The 19,144-nt window shown below is 39.7% G+C and overlaps 1 protein-coding gene across 1 annotated transcript; it reads right to left on the bottom strand.

Moving 5' to 3' along the window:
- Positions 1 to 706: 706 nt before the first annotated feature.
- On the bottom strand, positions 707 to 15,075 carry LOC128027794 (spondin-2). The gene is made up of 6 exons (XM_052615669.1): positions 14,936 to 15,075; positions 10,911 to 11,139; positions 8,226 to 8,446; positions 4,875 to 5,066; positions 3,945 to 4,119; positions 707 to 2,256 (listed from the first exon to the last, which is right to left on the bottom strand). The coding sequence occupies exons 2-6, from the start codon at positions 11,137 to 11,139 to the stop codon at positions 2,069 to 2,071; spliced, it is 1,005 nt and encodes a 334-aa protein (XP_052471629.1). The 5' UTR covers positions 14,936 to 15,075; the 3' UTR covers positions 707 to 2,068.
- Between the last annotated feature and the right edge of the window lie 4,069 nt (positions 15,076 to 19,144).

Below are 19,144 nucleotides of genomic sequence, written 5' to 3'. Positions count from 1 at the left end.
GTTATGTATTTCCCTTAGCCATAGGAGGGCGCACGACATCGCTTTCATCATAAAAAAAATATCGTGCAAATTGTATCATCCTTCATCTGTGACATTGAAATATTAGTTTCCCCCACTAGATGGCAATATTTCAAAACACAATCACGCTGCTCTATATGATAATATTGCGTTTTATTATTATTTCCTAAATAATTAAATGGTCTGCTGATAATAAACAACACCGAAACCTCGCTTTATTCAGATGAAGCAGATTAAAGACGTGTGACATCAAAGACATCAACACCTAATGAAACTGACCAATAAGTTCATGAAAGGAGTAGCTACATCAAATGATAATGTTTGATCAACTGTAATCGTATTTATAATGCTAACTAATATTTTAAACAAGTTTGTGTTCTCATCCACACCATCTCTGAGCTGTCTCACAATAAATTATTTATAAACGTGCCATTATAACCTTTTTATTTAGTAGGGACATCACCTTAGTACGAGAGGAAAATCACCATCTAATAGACAAACTTAAGCACAATAAATGAACATTCAATAAAGAAAGTACACTCTTTAGTAGAGTAAAGCAAATAAAACTACTAATACCAGGGAAAGAAAAGAAAACATTTCCTCCACATGATTCATGTTATCCAGCATGATTATTAAGGACAGTTTTTGTAAAATACAATAAAAGCACAACAAGGAGAAAATGATTTGAGAGAGAATTTCATAGTTTATTATTAGAATAAACATAAAATACAACATATACACAACTAGTCAAAATCTGGAATTAAAAGTTTTAAATGTTCTTAGGAAGTATTTTAGTTTCACCAAGGTTGCATTTACTTAATCAAAAAGACATTAAAAACAGTCATATTGTGAAATATTATTATATTTTAAAATAGGTTTTCTATTTCAGTGTATTTTAAAATGTAATGGAAAAGCTGAATGTTCAGCATCATTAGTGAAAACGCTTGTGCTGCTTTATATTCGTTGTGGAAAGCATCGTATTCAAAAGGTTAGGATAAAACAAAAAATATGAAACTAAAGCAAGAAAAGAAATTAATACTTTTTTACAGCAAGGATGCATTACATTAACAAAAAAAGAGTTGAAATAGAGATATTCATGATGTCACAATGTATTTCTGTTTAAAAATAAATGCTGTTCTTTTAAATGTTCTGTTATTCAGATAATCAAAAATATGAAGCAGCACAACTGGGTTCAACACTGGTAAAAAAAAAAAAAAACTATATATATATATATATACATATATTTCTTGAGCATCAAATCAGTATATTAAAATGATTTCTGAAGGATCGTGTGACACTGAAGCCTGGAGTTATGATGCTGAAAATCACAGGAATAAATTACATTTTAACACACATTCAAATAGAACACATTAAATTGTAATAATATTTCACAATATTACAGCTTTTACTGAATTTTTGAGCAAACCGCTGAGCATTAAAGACTTCTTCCATCTTCATGATTACAAACTCTTGACTGGCAACATCTAAACAGTCCCTTATTTGATCAGTGACATTGTACAGTTAGTTTTTTGTGATTCCTCACAAGATGATATTGTAAACTTTATGCATACTGCATTCAGAACATAACGAGGCCTGTATGAGACAGGAGCTGGGGTGTCTTCAAGTGTCACTGTACCACTAACAGACTACTCGGCTTCTAAAAACCACTACAAATCACTCAAAACCCAACTCAGCTGCTTCAAAAAGGTTGCTATTGTTGTGAGATCAGAGGGAAGGCTTATGTAATTTCATGTAGTTGTGATAAAAACAGTGGTCGGGTAACAGCAAATCATCTATATTGGCGAAACAGTGTGCGATTACGCAAAGATACACTGAGATTACTGCGAGTACAGCACTCATAATCAAAGTCTCTATTAACAGAATACGAGCCGCTCTTTTCCAGTGAGGAGAGGAGCCAGCGCAGCTCATGGGACGTCCAGCCGGGCGGCTCTCCCACATTCTGCGGCAGTGACTCAGCGTTGGCATGGGGTTAAACTGGGCTCTCCGTTTGGACAGCGTCAGAGTGTCTGTGCCAGCGGCGTGACCGGCATCACTGATACGCCAGGCAGTTGTGCGGCGTGCACTCCTCCTGCTCCTCCAGCTCGGGGCACGGCGTGCCACTGTTGGCCGGTTTGAGCAGGATGTACCGGGTGCGATGGCGCAGGCCTCCCCGAGAGCACGGCCCCAGACACAGGCCCCAGGACGACCACATGGACACCTCGCAGTCCAGCGGCGTTTCTGCAAGACATGCGGGAATCGTGAGGATCAGTGGCCAGAAAAGCTGTCTGGAAGCAATCCGTCAAGAGATTATGTTTATGTGCATGTTTATGCACGGTCAGTTAAAGAAAAACAGACCACTGGTGTACTTGGGCTGTGGGGCCGACCGGCTCAGATTTCCCGGATAATTGAACAAATGTGTATTTTACAATAGGCTTCTGGGTTTAACTGATGATCGGGAAATATTTGTTAAACCATTTTCTTAAAATATATAATATTTGATCAATGCAAACTGCAATAACAAGAAAACAACATTTGGTTGGCAAACAAAGCCTGCTACTGAAATCATGAGTGAAAATGGTGAGATTGTCAACTATGTTATACCTGTCAATCCGTACATAACACGGGTGACAAACTCACCACCAGAGAAAAGTTACACTTGTACCAATAGGTGTTTTATTGAGCTAGCATATTGTTGCAATGAATCTATATTTAATGTACTTTAAATTGTATAATGACTCCTATGCATTCAGTCTGAAAGTCCAAATTGTTTAGCAATGTGTCATGGAAACTGTAGTAACAAATGCAAAGAAACGTTAGTTGGTGGAACAACACGTGCTTACATTTTCGTGGGAGCAAATAAAAAGTGTTTACCACATGTGCTGTGCATTAGAGTTCATCAAGTTTCAACCGTTTACTTTCCCCCAAAGTGCAACACGTAAAACCGTGCACAGCGCTGCGGTAAACCAAAACATCTAGAAGAAGCACGGAGCACTTCTGTTCTGGACTGACCAGTCACAAAACCAGTCATAAGGGTGACATTTTTTAAATTCGGAAATAAATATGCTTTCCATTGATGTATGCTTTGTTAGGATCGGACAATATTTGGCAGAGGTACAACGATTTGAAAATCTGGAATCTGAGGGTGCAAAAAAATAGAAAATCACCCGAAAAAGTTTTTCAAATGAAGTCCTTTGCAACACATATTACTAATGCTAATATATTTTTGATATGTTTACAGTAGGAGATTTACAAAATATCTTCATGGAACATAATCTTTACTTAAAGCTGCGGTAGGGAACTTTTGACGCTCTAGCGGTTAACAAACAGAACTGCTTGCGTCTTGCGGAAGAACATCGTAGCCGGAACTACTTCTCTCTGTTTATGTCTATGAAGAATCACAAAGGTACTGGGTTACTCGGCCGTGGTACCCCCGAAGCAATCTAAAACAGTCTGAATATAAACACTTATTATAGGTGCACCCTAGTGATTCAGGACAAGCCAAAAACACGGTTTGGAAAATAGATTCATGGTGTACTCGCTTATTATATACATTTTTCTACATTTTGAACACAAACAAAGTTACGGACCGCAGCTCTGATTGGTTATTTTTTACCGGGAGCGATGTATTTCTGCAAATGGCAATAGGAGCACTGGGAGGAGCCAGAGGAGCTTGGTTTTTTCACAGATTATCTGTCTCATATTCTACTGTCAGGACATAATGACAGGTTTAATAAATATGTAAAAAATATATTTTACAAAAGTTACCTACTGCAGCTTTAACATCCTAATGATATTTGACCCATGCAATGTATTGTTGGCTATTGCTACAAATAACCCTGGCGACTGGTTTTGTGCTCCAGGGTCACAAATGTGCAACAGTGAAAAGAGCCACAACACTGAATGTGTAAAATGTGTTGCAGATCTACCTGAGAATCTGTTGGGCTTGGTTGTGTCAGGCTGGATGTGATTGGACAGTCGGTTCTGTTGACGGACAGGTGTGCGGCCCTGTCGCTTCACCCAAATGGTGGCCAGAGGCGGGAGTTCGGTTAGCCGAGGGTAATAGAAGGAATTTGCCGGGTGGTTTGGCTTTTGAGAAGTGATCTGGATGAGAATAAAACAGATATTGATGCAGTAGAGTTGTGATTCGCAACAGCCAAAATATAAAAAAAATATTAGACTCATTTCGAAATGTAAATTCTAAATAAAATATATAACATTTTAAATGTAAACCAGTTCCCGAATCAACTTAGAATCAGGGCTCCTATGTCTGGGAAACCTGGAAATGTCTGGGAAATTATAAAATTATGATTTCTAGGCAAAAGCCATGAAAATGTATAAAATCCACAGTGGTTCAACCAAAAATGCTAATTAATTTTGCTAGTTAGTTTTTTAATTGCAGAATGTCCAACCTGCATTTCTCCATACAGTGTAAGTGTCTGAATAATGCCTTTTGTGATGTTTTTCTGGTGCTTTTCTTGTCTATTTTGAGCTTTGACAGTATCCACTATCATTATGTGGAAGAGAGCAGTGTGAACATTCTTTAAAACTTCTTCTTTTTTGTTCCATATTGATTTGAAACAACACGAGGATGAGTTAAACATTCATTTATGGGTGAACTTTCCCTTTAAAGGCCATGGAAATGATGTAAGATTTCCATAATTCTCCATGCCAGATTTGTTTGTCTAATTACAGACATTGGTATCTGATGAAATTGAAAATCTTAAAAATGCATTTGCTGTCACTTGAGATCGACTTTACGCATCCTTGCTGAATAAAAGCATGAATTTATTATTTCAAAAGATTTTTAAACTTTTAAACGCTAGTGTGTTTCTAGAATCATGGGAAGCGTATCTCACCATCATGATATTTTCTGGGGGTGTTGTTGGAAAGTTTGGCGAGGAGAAGGTGAAGCCGCTGTCTGTGCCAGCATCAAATGGGTGCAAGTCAAAGGTCACTTCCTGTTTCCACTGGCCACCCTCACACAGGTTCAGACTGTCCACCCCCACGAACCAGTCTGGACTGGGGATCACTTTCACTATCAGAGACAGCTGTGAGAGAAAACAAGACGATCGGTCACTCTCGTGCTGAAAACATACACACAGACATTATCACTGCCGCGCCAACGCCAATCTACTTCTTTTCCCAGCATGCTCTGCTAACATAATTGGCTTCATAAGTCACATCTGAAACTTTTCTTTGTAGCCATTTCCAGTATTTTCCACTCCTTCCTGTGTATGTTAGGTCAAACCATCTGTTTTTTTTTTTCTCTCTCTCTCTCTTTAAATAATGATGAACGTTTATGAACGACTATGAGCTCATTCAGGAAGAGCCCACGGGTCACAGCAGAACGAGGGATAGCCACACGACACGCTCGCAGAGAGACACGAGCCATGGAGTGACCTCAGCTCTTTTAGGACAAGCACAAGCCTGACGTTCAGCCAGATGAACAATAAATCCTAACGGATCCAAGGTATAAGGTTTATCAGTGAAACCTCCCTACGAAAAAAAAAAAAAAGAAAAATCACAAAGCAGAAATTTTCTGAAGTAAACGTAGTTGCTTACTAGGAAAAGTCAAATGAGAACTTCAGGGCTTTTCACCCTGGTTGGATGGATGGATGAAATCCTGCTTATCTGTCTTTGTGTTACACGCTGCGCTAAACCTGTTTCTAAATTGCAAGTGTGAAACGTACCTTTACCAGGGTTTAAAAGCAATGATAAACCTGGGTTAAACGCAGTGCCAAAAGCCCTTAGTGTGAGTAACAATTTAATTCATTTTTCCACAGTTATGAACCTTTTGTGCAACAGAAAGTTTCAATGGATGTTAAAGGTCCTTCAAGGGACCATCAATGCCAATAAAGAACCTTTATTTCTAGGAGGACTTTATTTCTTTAGTGTGAATTCCTCACAGCAGGTCATTCCTAAAACAACAATTAAAAGCAGAACAGATAAATTTGAAGCCTGTTTTTTATTTTTTTATTTTTTTTTGATAATCCATATTTGGGCCACAGTTTTGGTACCTTGTGACAACATCCAGTCTAGAGCTGACTTTTCTCCAGACTGGATTTACTCTTGTCTCTCCATCGTCTCTTCTCATTCCGTGGCTTTTCCGGGAATACCTCCTGCTATATCAGTTTCTCTGGGGTGAGAGGCGAGCGGTGCCTCATCACTCTGCTCTCTGTTCCGGCCCTGCGCTATTAGAGCTCAATCTCTCCTCGGGGCACAAAGTCACACTAACACATAACTGCCAAACTAATGCCCTGATCTGCCAGAATAAGTGTGTCAGGAAAAATAACACACAACTCGTCTATTCCTCCATCTGTCTGCATGCACAGCTGGAACGTGCTGTGGTTTGATGCATGCCTCACTCTTTGCAGAACTCCGCAGCGCTGCTCTGGATCTTATTAAATGCAAGAGAACCTCGAGTAATATTGGGCGGCTTTTTGCTGTTTCTGATTCACGTATTTTCCTGTTGATTTGAGGGTGCTGGTCTTGCATTTGCGGGAATCTGAAATTTGACACCGTGTCTCTTTTTTTGGAGTTCTTAATTAAACACATTGCAATGTCAGCTGCAGCCCAACAGTATATTTAGGAGGTTTCTTGGAAAATGGCACAGAAAGATGATAAATGCTGCTTTCACAGGCAGTGGTGAGACGGTATCAAGGGCACGTCTGAATCCAGCGTTTGTGTAACATCTTGTCTACTGAGATGCTTATATGACAGCCAACAATCTTGTGGTAAAGATCTTATTTAGTAAATAGACTGAAATAGAGCTTTCTGAAGAACACATGAGCGGTGCTAAACTCTTCAAAGTGTTGCTAATTTGGTTTCTGAGGTTTTCTGAGGGGTTAACTAAACTCATATTTTTACATTAGATGTTTCAGTTATCTCAACAAATTTTAAGCTGGTATAACTGATAGCAGCAGCATTTTTTTTTACAGTACCTCTACAATGTACGTTTATGGGACTTTTAAGTCTGATTGCTTAGAAAAGTAATAGTTCATCTCTCCTCATCAAGTAATAAGTGAAATAATAAGTGAACAGACACTCAGATCATACACACACACACAGACAGACAAATTAGATCTCACAGTCTCATCCCAAAGCCAAGTTCATACTCTTAATCATACCTCACTGCCCTGAGGATCTAAAAACAGCAGCGCCACAGCAGACGTCCCATCATGCCGTGGGTCAGTACCAGCAGGAGTGCATGCCAGGCGCATCTGAGGATAGTTGCTGATTTTTAATAAGTTTCCTTTGTATTCCAGACTTTGGTAATAATGTAGGTCACCAGCACTGCCTTTAGACCCTGTGACCTTCTGTCTGATGGCTAACAGGAAAATAAATATTCCAGAAACTGAGAAGAAAAGGTCCCAGGCTCTCCATATCTGCAGATCTGCTGGGTGCAGGAACCGCAGCGCAGGAGCCGGAAGGAGGGAGCGAGGGCTGTGGTCTGGAGGTCCTGGGACTCTGGATGTGGTTTTGGAGACCTGCGCTCTGGTGAAGTCTGTCTTTGTGCAATATGTAAGTATATAGTATCATAAAAATAAGCTGAAGAGAAATTTCACCCTATCTATTTTCCAAATGCATGTGATTGTGAATAAGTCATCTGTGCACATGTGTTTCGTTTTTGGATTTGGCCTCATATAATGCAACTCTCCACAAACTATTTTGCAGATTATTAATAGTTAGTACTATTTGACTATTTGGTGTGTATAAGCGCTATCTGTAGATTTCAATTTCTGTACAGTCAAATCTCTAATTGTCGTACCATTCGAATGTCATCAAAAGAAATTCTTTTAACCTTTAAAAATCAATTGAACATTCCTTTGATTTTAGTTCTCTTTGAAATGCAAATCTTCTGTAAATACGCCAATCCCATGGATCTCTAATCAGATGCACATTTAAAACTGGAATATAATCTAATTTCAGTCATGTGTTCATGTGTTTTTTATGACCACCATGCACCGTTTGACGTAATGACACAAAGACACAGGACCCGAGCCACTCAATCGGGCTAAAGTAAGGAGATAGTTTAGAACGCCTATTGGTTAATAACTGATTTTGGAACATTTTTATCCAACAAAATGTTACGGAATGCAACTTTAATCCAAAAGCCAGTTTGTTGAGGGAACAAGGGTGACACTAAAAATATTTTATTTAAGAAGATAACAATGATCCATTTTGTGTAGTGACTACGTCCATCTTACCAGTGGGGTCCTGGGTGTCAGGAGCAGCTCTGTGGAGCTGTGGCCGATTCCAGAGGGGATCCCGGCTGTACGGTACATGGACCCCACCACTCGCCTCTTCCTCGCCTCCTTGGCATCTTTCACCAAGTCCACCGTGAGTCCCTGCTCAGCAAAGCTCTTCATGCCATCGCTCGCAGGCGCCCCCTCCTGCCACAGCCGGTACTGCTCATTATGGGTCACGGCTGCACAGAAGTAACAGCAGCCAATGAGTGAAGGGTAAACTCAGAGGAAACCTATTTAAATGGCTCATGCTTTCAGGCCTCGTGATTCCTCTGGGCATGTTCTTCAGTGGCCTGTTGAACATTACTACCACCCCATGAAATTTTATTGTCCATCAGGTTTCACAAAACACAAATACAGCTCTGCAACCTTCTGTGTGCTCAACACACCGCGAGCTGTTGTATAAAGCCATGAAGAAGCCCCCAATGCCAAGTGAATAACCACCTATAAACAAAACCTGAAGTGAGAAAACACAGACCTAGTGTTCACCTAAAGTTCAGGGGTGACCGAGACCGTTATGTAACATATTAAAGTAGATTTTTATGTCCTCAAAGCAACATCAGTGCTTGCAAGGCGGCAAAAGAACAGTGTTTTGGGCATATTTATGTATTAGGTTTCCATTCTGTGTTGATGAATTGGCAGATCAGAGCCGCTTTGCCTTTGTCATGATGTTCAGTGCATTATATTTTCAGGTAATTGCAATTAAAATGATTAAATGTGTGGTTAAATATGTGCAAAGAAAAAGATAAATCACAGTTCAGTATGCAAGCAGACTTCAAGAATACCAATCACAAACTGCTAAATTTACATTGTGGTCTTCACTCATTGTCACATGCCATTTTAAACGCTAAACATCCATGTCAATCAATCAGAGCTTTTCAAATGTTATTTCTTAAGTAACAAGTTGGTGTTACACAGTTTTTCAGGTTGCTTTTGATTTCCATGCATATTTCCGCAAAAACTATAATCTCGGTCTATAACTGACTACATATTCAAGCACATTATAATTGCAGTCATATTTATTGTTGCCCAGCAAAATTTCATGGGTGAAATCCAGTCATTTCGATAGAAATCTGTGCAAGTGTGTGACAGCATTCCCCATTTAGATTTTGTAACAGGTCAATTTTTTTACTGACCAAGAAAAAGTTGCTCGGTTTGAAAGTGAACCTTTTTTGACAACATTTGCCAATAATACCTTAAGACTAAACTATTTTTCCGAAAGTATTTCCTATTCTTTAATCTGTTGAACAGCTCTCAAAAACCAGAATGACGTGTGTAACCAAACTAGAACAACATTTTCTAATTTTATTATTTTCTTGCCTGTGTAAACCTCGCCACATTGATATGAGAGCTTGTAAGTAGCTGTTATCAGATGGTTTGACTGGTTAATAGATGTTTCTGGTCCAAGTTTAAAGACCCCAACACCAAGTCTCAACATAAATACAAGCAGCAGCAATACTGCTTACCACAGTTTATTTGACAAATTGCTTTTGCTAATGTTTAATGAATTGATTTTGTTCCCTTTTTTAAGTTGCGTGTTTGAGGGGATAGAAAAAAATTAATGCGACACTCAGTTCAGGTGGAACAAAATAAAATCCAAGATAGAGATGCTGCAAAGGTGTGCAATGCGAGCTTAAAAAACACATCCGTCTAGTGCTTCTAAATAGAAAAACCATAGAAACCTGTTCTGTATTAACTTCACCTAATGAAAAACCACATAACTACAAACCGTTTTGGTCTGGCAGACCCGGAGCTGGAAGAGAGAGTGCAGGAGAATGAGAGAAAAAGATACAAGTGAGAATGACAGCAAGTTTGGCACGTCTTGTCTCTCCGTGCTACACTTCTGGCCCAAAACGTGGACAGACAAATTAAAGAGACCTGACCTCAATCATCTAAACCACAAACCGCAACCGTCTCCAGTGCTTTTATCTCTCTATCTCTGTCTTTTCCCTAATAGTCTCATCCTTCATATGTGGAGTTCATGTACGGCGCAACCTTTTCATTACATACAAAAATGTACGGTTTCTGAACATAATTGCGATGCAACAGTGATAAATGGATAGAGAGAGGGTCAGAAAGTCGTCCAGGAGGCAGGAGAAACCACACAGATATCATCTCAGCGCTCCCAAGCTGCTTTCAAGAGCTCTGCGTTGTGAATGTTTTGGCGCGTCTGCTGCTGGTCTTGGCTCATGCACGGTGGCGTGCGACGGCTGGTATACCGCTGACACCCAGAAAGCACGTCGTCAGAAGACGCGAGCACCCAGGCGTTGGAGTCCGAATGCATTGTGTATTTATGGAAGGACTATTTAATAACAGGGTGACCTTGCAAGCCAAACCATGTCAACTGGCAAAGGTTATTACTCCTCAACCTCACTCTCGTTCTGCTTTCCTCATTAGACTGGCCTGCCCCCGTGGTGTGGCAGGTAACGCGTGTATGTTTGGAGGGTCATCAGGGCAAATCTCAGGGTTAACAGGCCAGCTGTGAGCACTTGGCGTCCTGACATATGGTGAGGAAGTTTGAAAGCCCTCGTCTCGTCACACGTGGAGCCATCGCCAGCGGTCAAGCTCAGGGAACGAGACGTTCAGCTTCTAGCCATCTACGTTTGGCTTGTAAACCCGACATCTTGTATCACTTGTATCACTTACCCATGAGTTTGGACCACTGCGCTGGTGGTCGGAATAAGGGATACTGTTTGGGGAAGGTCTGTGGACTCCAGTGGCCTGTGAACACCAGGATGTAAGAGGCGGGTCCTCGAGCGCTGCACTCTATCCCATTGGTCAGGTTCACCGGGGCGGCACCGGACAGTGCAAACCTGATCAGCACGACCAGCAGCTGCTGCAGCCAACCAGGGACGAAGACCTCTGATGACGTCATCTGTGTCAGGGGGGAAAAAGAGCGGGAAAAGCCATCAGCCAAGTACAGTACACTTGAGGGAAAGTACACCATTTTTAGTGTTAATTTTAGTGAAATGGCTTTGTAGAAATTAAACATCCTAGAGTAACTCTGATCTACTCATGCAGCAAATATGTATTGCAAGAGGAAATTTGCATAACTTTGGTTCCTGACACCTTAATCCTCCGTCAAGAGCATCTGAGATTTGCAGCTTGCTCCACTCACCAGCTGATATTACAAAGAAACCCTCATACAATATTTGGGAATGAAAATGGCTCTTGTTAATTGCTGTTAATTTACTCACCCTCATGCCATGCATGATGAAGGTGGCTTTTTTCTTCAGGAGGACACTGAAGATGATTTATAGCTGAACCCAACTTTGGTGATTCATACAATGCAAGCCAATGCTATCATCACTTTGAGAGTAAAAAAAAAGGCAGATACAAAACCACTAAATGAATCCCATGGCTCCTGACGATATATTGAGGTCTTATGAAGCGAAACAATCGCGCGCATTATTTACAATATTATTACCTGTAATCTGCAGCCATTGACTTGCATTTTATGCCTCATCAAGGCTGAAAAATAAAAATCTTCTTTAAGTGTTACTGAAGAAAGTCAGTCAGCTACATCTTGAATGGCCTGAGGCGGAGTTAATCAACAGCACATTTTCATTTTTGGGTCAATTATTGCTTTCAAGGGATTGGTCATCCAAAAATGAAAAGTCTATCAATCATTTACTCAAGTCGTGTAATTTGAAACCTATGAATTGTATGCTTCTGCTGAAAAAAAAAATTTATTGTGTTGCAAAGCTGCTGTGTTGTATAGAATGAAAATAGTATTGCATGCTTTGTACAAACAGCAGTCTGCAAAGAAAGGAACTTTAGATGCTTTAAATAAAACATAATGAATAGCTGCTGAAGGCATGTGTGATGAACTCAACATCACCACGGCATTGATTTACCCTGAACCCCACAGTCACATCCCAGCTGACAGCTTTATCACAACAACCCTAGACATGCCGTTTATTCCCGACTGAATTAAAATAACACAACAGCGAGGGTTATTTTCATCCCACGTGGCCTGTGATTGAGTGTTGAGTGTATTATGCAAGACCCCCGTAGAAGGTTTAGAGCATGACCGCATGAGTTTCTGGCATCTGCGCCGTCTGCCACGGTCTCTTAATAAAGAGACGAAGAGACAAAGGGCAGAAGTTCATCACCGCAGTCTCAGACTATTACTGTGACCCCGTGCCCATAGTTTATAACGAGCCACGATCATATGACAGACCAGCAGATCATAGACACGGGCTCACTGCATCCCCACTTCTGGTATTTTTATGCTCGCCTGTTAAAGTTTGGAGTCATTAATGTAGGTTTAGGTTGGACTGGTAGTTCATATATATATATATTTGAGAGGGTGACTCTGATGTTATTGAGGAAAAGCAGCGGACTGGGTTATAATAATGCTCATGATGAACAGATATATGAGGATGCATGAAGAAAGGGGTCTTGAGTCACCAGAAATGACCTCATGTCTAATGGAGTGAGAAAGCAGCTAAACGCTCCTTGTTTGAAAGCTGGCTAGACCACAGGTTCAATGGGACATGGATCAAATCTTACGAGCGAGGACTGAACATGCACTCCTTTTGTGGTTTCCTTTCCTTTTCTTCAGAGTCAGAGTCTCTTTCTCCTATATTTGACAGATCAGGTTTCCGCATCTTTTGGAAACTCTTAAGTGTCGCAGCACTTTCACACATACAGCCATTTCCATCCGCATTTTTCCCTTTAGAGGTGAACGGTGTGCGACTAGATATGGGTCTTGGCATTTTGACAGAATAACATTGCTGGAAAAGATCCATATTGATGCTACTGGCGAAAAAAAACCCAAAGCATTAATGGTTTGAGTTTTCATGAGGTTGAGGAGCTCATAGGAGGAGTATTTGTGCAGATGCATTGTGTCTTTATAATGGTTTCAGGTGGTTTTGTAAACTTATTTTCAAGAAAATTTAAAGCAGGACATTTTTTTTTTTTTTGATCATGGAGTGCATGAAAATATATCCAAAATCTTTAATATATCAAAAATAAAATCTAATGTTTCGATTTATGTTTTGGAAATGGGTGTATTTAATTAGATAATGCCTCAATTGCATATTTAAACATAACATTTTAGCAAACTTGTAACACAAAACGATTGTGTAGATGTACTGTGATTAATCCGCTGGAGAAATATGTTGATTTTTAACCACATTCACTGTCTTGCCTTACAAATGTCATGTGGTGTAACCATCATGTAATAAGCAATATTAATAAAAGTAATAAGCAATTACACATTTTAATCCTTATTTTCAAATAATATTTAAAAAATAATAACTTTTACACTGAAAAGGGTTTATTTTTAATAAATTATTTATTTATAAATATGATTAAGTCTTTAGGGGAGTTGCACCACATCACATTTACAGCCTGAACTAATCTTTCCTTCTCATAAAAAAAAGGTTAAATAATCAGATATTTTAAGAGACTTATTAAGCTCGGCAGGGGTCGTCTCCATGACATCATTCCCTGTTTTATCGTTTGTTCTTTCATGCATGTTGGTCGCACCACATGAAAACCATTATCTACATTTTGGAAAGAAGTGTCAAATTCTGGGTAGATGAATGAAGGAGTTGATCAACAGATCCCGAAACAGTCTGAGATTCTAGATCTGTGGCTAGCGGTTTAAAAGCCATTTCCTCTAAATGACATCACAGCGTTTTAACAGCACTGATGGTGCTGATGTGTAAATGGGACGCAAAAAAAAAAAGCTATTGAAAGCTGTTAGAGGTGTGAACAGCAGAAAAGGTATTCTGGACGTTTTACTACAACTTATGAGGTTTTGTGCTTGGAAGTGACTGTAACATACAAGAATCAGGCACATTGCTTCAATTGCTTAATAATATGTGTCCTCAATACAAACAGATCTGTTTGCTCGTGGGAGACAAGGGTTAAGCTTTGAAGAAACAATGCTTTGTCTATCCACTGGAGTCATCATTCCCAAACACCATTGGCTGACTATTAAACCTTTTCATAAATATTTTGATCTCCCATCTGCGCTGACATTTTGCATGTGCACAAATGCAAAGTCCCACGTTTTCCACATTATCTCGGTTTCGGACTGTGGCACTAAATCAAACCTTATAGGCTACAGTTAAAGTTCTGGCACACTGTGGGATGCATTTCTGCTGCCCTGCACTTGTCAGTGTTTGCAGATGCTGCTGGACACTGACCTAAAGCAAACCTCGCTCTGTTTGCCGTCTCCAGCACAGATTCTCAAACATCCAACAGACACAGCAAATCATGAGCGAGACACAATAAAACCAGGGAGACGGTAAAGTGCCAAAGAAAAGAGCTTGCGGCTTTTTTGCCACCTAAGCTTATATTTACAGGGAGAGCAATTATGAAGCTTCTGCTGCAGAAAGAGGGCAAAATTCTTCCATTTCATTTGCATGCAAACACAAAATGAATGACAAGAGGGGGAAAATAGTTAAATAACTGTTAAGAGTACCACATGTTAAAATACTTTAGCACTGCAGCATTGTTCGTCAAAGAGACGTCAAACCTGCAGAAGAGGAGAGTGGGAAGGTTGCAGTATATAGCAGGAAAGTGAAGAAGCAGAAAATAAACCCTTGCCTTAACCTTTGCCACAGCAGCCGGCATTGTCACAGGACACACACACACACACACACACACACACAGACTCACAGTGGATCATATGCTAGTGAAGAGCTCACTCTTACCTGGCTGGGATGGTAGACAGCAGGACAGGGTTTGTGAAGATGTGCACTACAGATCAAGACACCTCACTTTCATGCTCTCTTTCCCCTCCTCTCTTTTTGCTTTCCTCTCTCTCTCCTCCCATTCTTCACCCCCACCTCTCCATGTATGGGCATGCACACACACACACAAACATACACGCACACACACACACACACGGTCCTCTGCTTTTATCTCTTTCTTTTCTTCTCCTGTGAGATCACAGACTGTGTAAATGGAAGTTGATGTGTTCATATATGAACTTGATCCGGTAACCTCTCATCTAATAGTCTATAGCTGTGGATTTCTGTTTGTCCCAGCTTAACTTTGTAATACAAGAATGCCATTTGTTTGTCGCTTCTCCTGGAAAGTGTAAACATTTCTCTGTGGCTCTGTTTGTTTTCTGAAGCCAGCCTGACACAGCAACAGCTCAGCCAATGGTGTGAGTTTGGGGCGGGGCTCTCTGTTTGTTCTACCAATGGTAAAGGAGGGGGAGGGTTGGGGAAACCTGTTTAACAACAGTCATCGGCCTAATACTTACAGTGAGATTCTGAATACTTAACAATTCACATATTAAATAAATGATCCATATACCGATTGTGTCTGAAAGCCAAAAAAATGCCTCCTCTGTAGGCAGAATATGGGGAAGGCAACAAGAAGTCTGAATACAGTAATCATCATGTCACATGCGGTCTGAGATACCTTCATCCAAGCTTGCTCTATTTTTGTTGTAGATCATTAAACTTTTATGCTGCCTCAGAAGTCTGTTCGAAATCAGTTTCAGGAGGCACCTTCACGAAAAAGCTGCCTGCAAGTCATTGACACTGACAAACCGTTTTCAAACAGGTTTCCCTAACACTTCCTTAATTTGTCATTGGTCAGATGAACAGAGAGCTCCGCCCTAAACTCACACCATTGGTTAAGCAATTATAGCCATGTCAGTCTGCTCATATAAACTGATGTTACAGCAATGGAGTGTGGAAATCAGCCTTAAGATTACTTCTTGTTGAGTCTGTATTTTAAACAGAAATGGTAAAATGGCATGGAGTGGTACCCTGGATTTATAATTTGGCAGTACAACCGTTGGACAGAAGTATACTGTATATAAAACCTTCCACTACTTCAGTTTATAGGTCAGTCCATCCAGCACCATGCAAAACTTACCAGCACAATGCCGGAGCTTAGCTTTGGATTCGCTAAGGTGATCGGATTTGAAACTGAAAGGATTTGAATCCCTTCAGTTTCAGTGAACATCCAGTCGCTTATAGAAAACAGCCCTAATTCCCTCTGTGAGCCTCATAATTCACTCCATATATCATATCAGTAGCACATAAACATATCAGAGACATGACATTCAACACTTGTTATTATAAGGGTTGATACTTGAGCAATAACAATAGGGTTAATTGCTTTAGCAATACTGCGCTGGTCTACAGCAGCTCGCACACTTGCACAAGAGGCTTTAGCACAGGAAGAATGGCTTTCCTGATAACACACTCATAGAAGGGAATGACATCTGGGAATTATGTGGTTAGAAAGCAGTCAGTCCCTGTGAGAGCTCACGTCAGTCCAGCATAAGACATTTGTCACTGATTTTCCCGTCACACTAACAGCAACACAGCTGAAAGCCAAGAGGTTTTACCAGTCCCCATAAATCAAGGTTGGCATTTGCAGGAAAAGTCCAATGTAAACGCATCTATTCATCAAATTTGGTAATGTGTATTGCGTCCGGTGAAGGCAGTCATCACTTCATCAGAGGCCAGACTCAACGGTGAATGGTTAAACGGTTGTTTAAAATTGACATTGCCGTGGAAGGGATTGGACCCCAGAAAGTGATTGGTTTCAGTCTCAGTGAGGGTTCTGGACGCTCTTGAGCACACTGACCCTAACGTGAACCTCTCTTGGTCAAAAGCCTTTAATAAATCTTCCAGTGGACAGGCTGATGAAAAAGAGCTGATGAGACCAGGAATGTACTAGAAACTTTGTTTAGCGTTTCCACAAGTGTTGCAAGTGCTTCCAAAAAACTTGGTGATCTATTTGCCAATATTTCACTAGTATACCAAAAAATAATTTGCTAGGGTTTCTCTGTAGGTATTTCTTTGTCTTGTTTGTTCATTTTGAATAATTGGGGTTATGAAATTCAAACGTTTTATTTTTATCAATTTTGGGCAAAGAGTGACGTCAGCGAAATGAGCTCATGCTCAGTCGTCTAAACACAATAAAACAAATTTAGGATCAAAATGGCCATTTCTGTTCAGTATATCAAGCGCGGCTGTCTACTCCTTCAGCAGCTCACTTTTTCCCTGCCAACTTGACGTCATTTTGTGGGATTGCGTGGAGATACCATGTCAAATAAAGTGGCAATGACTCGGAGACGATCATCTGTAGAGAAAACATTTACATGGGGACCGAGTGGAGTATAAACAGTCATTCTCTGCTGAGCGCCTCCCATAAACAGTGGAGTCTAGTTTTACGTCTTGTCTGAGGGAAACCGTTTTAGACATAATATATGGTCACCTTCTCGTCCCAGCGCAGATGTACGGTACAGCATCTGGGTCACTGGTGCTCAAACACACACCTACTGCACTACACAACATGAGTTTTCACTTAAATTCAACTGAAATTAAAGTTAATGTGGAAAAAATGGGTAAGAAATTAAGTTGTTGTTTTTTTACCCCACATAACCCAAATGTAATTGTGGTGAATGTGGAACAAGCTAATCTGCTTGTCAAATGAAAAACTGATTTACACACCATTTTACTCAACAGAGGAAGCCATTATTACATTTTTTTTTTTTTGTTAAAGCTACACCGTTTTTCCAAAATAGCTCATTTAGACAGGAGCTTCCTTTATTTACGAGACATAAAGAATGTTTACTGCCAAACCTTTATGGTAAACATACACTCGGCTGTCAACAAACAAACCGAAACGGCACGAACAACAGGCGCCACACTATTTAACATACTACATAAACCATTTATGCACTGAGCTAAACGGATTACAACAGGACTTAATATGTGGCAGAGAGTGTTTCTCAGACATTTGGTAACAATTTGGGCTTGAGCAGAGGTAGGGGGTGTATGCCCTGAACACCTCATTAACCTGATTGGCAACACATCAGCAGCTGGGGACATTAGCTGATAAACAAGCACCAGGACACATTCTGAGGGAGAACCCTGCTAAAAATACACCGCTAAATACTTTCCTCCCTTTAATGACCTCAAACTGTGCTTTTCTTTTCCCTACAGCCAAAGATGTTGTATGAACTCAAAACCGCTAACACCTGAAGTCTGGAAAACTTGTGTTATGAGTGAACATTTCAAATAAACCTGGCAACTGAAACTCAAGCTGACATTTCTTTCTTCATTAATGTTTCTGGTTTTATTACGAGTGATTCTTCTATCAAGCATAAATGTGAACCTGGAGCACAAAACCAGTCTTAAAGTCGCTGCATGGGGGATATTTGTAGCAATAGGCAAAAAAACATTGCATGGGTCAAAATTATTGATTTTGCTTTTATGCCAAAAATCATTATGATATTAAGAAAAGATCATGTTCCATGAACATATTTTGAAAACTTCCTACCTTGAATATATCGAAATGTAATTTTTGATCAGTAATATGCATTGCTAATTATTCATTTGGACCGTTTCAAAGGCGATTTTCTCAGTTTTTAGATTTTTTTTCACCCTCAGATTCCAGATATTCAAATAGTTGTATCTCCGGTAAATATTGTTTGATCCTAATAAACCATACATCAATGGAAGGCATATTTATTCAGCTATCATATGATATATATACACATCTCCATTTAAAAAAAAAGACTGGTTTTGTGGTCCAGGGTCACAGATATCTATCAATACATTGATAAATTTGTCTTTAAAAAATTAAGTTCTTTTGACTCAAAATTGATTCAAAAGTTTGGGGTCAATAAGATTTGTTCATTTTTTTTTTTTAAAGTCTTATCCACTTATCCAGTCTTCAGTGTCACGTTATCCTTCAAAAATCATTCTAATATGCTGATTTGCTGCTCAAGAAACATTTCATATCAAATTTGAAAATGGGAAACAGATTTTCTAGAACTGTTTATTTAATAGTGTTCAAAAGAAGAGAATTAAAAAAAAAAAAAAGACTGACCCCAAACTTTTGAATAGTATGCCACATTACAGAAGCTGCAAATAAACTAAAATAAA

This window comes from Carassius gibelio, chromosome A14, assembly GCF_023724105.1.
Source record: "Carassius gibelio isolate Cgi1373 ecotype wild population from Czech Republic chromosome A14, carGib1.2-hapl.c, whole genome shotgun sequence".
Lineage (NCBI taxonomy): Eukaryota > Metazoa > Chordata > Actinopteri > Cypriniformes > Cyprinidae > Carassius > Carassius gibelio.
The sequence above is the reverse complement of the archived record's forward strand: the minus strand, read 5'-3'. Positions and strand labels throughout refer to the sequence as shown.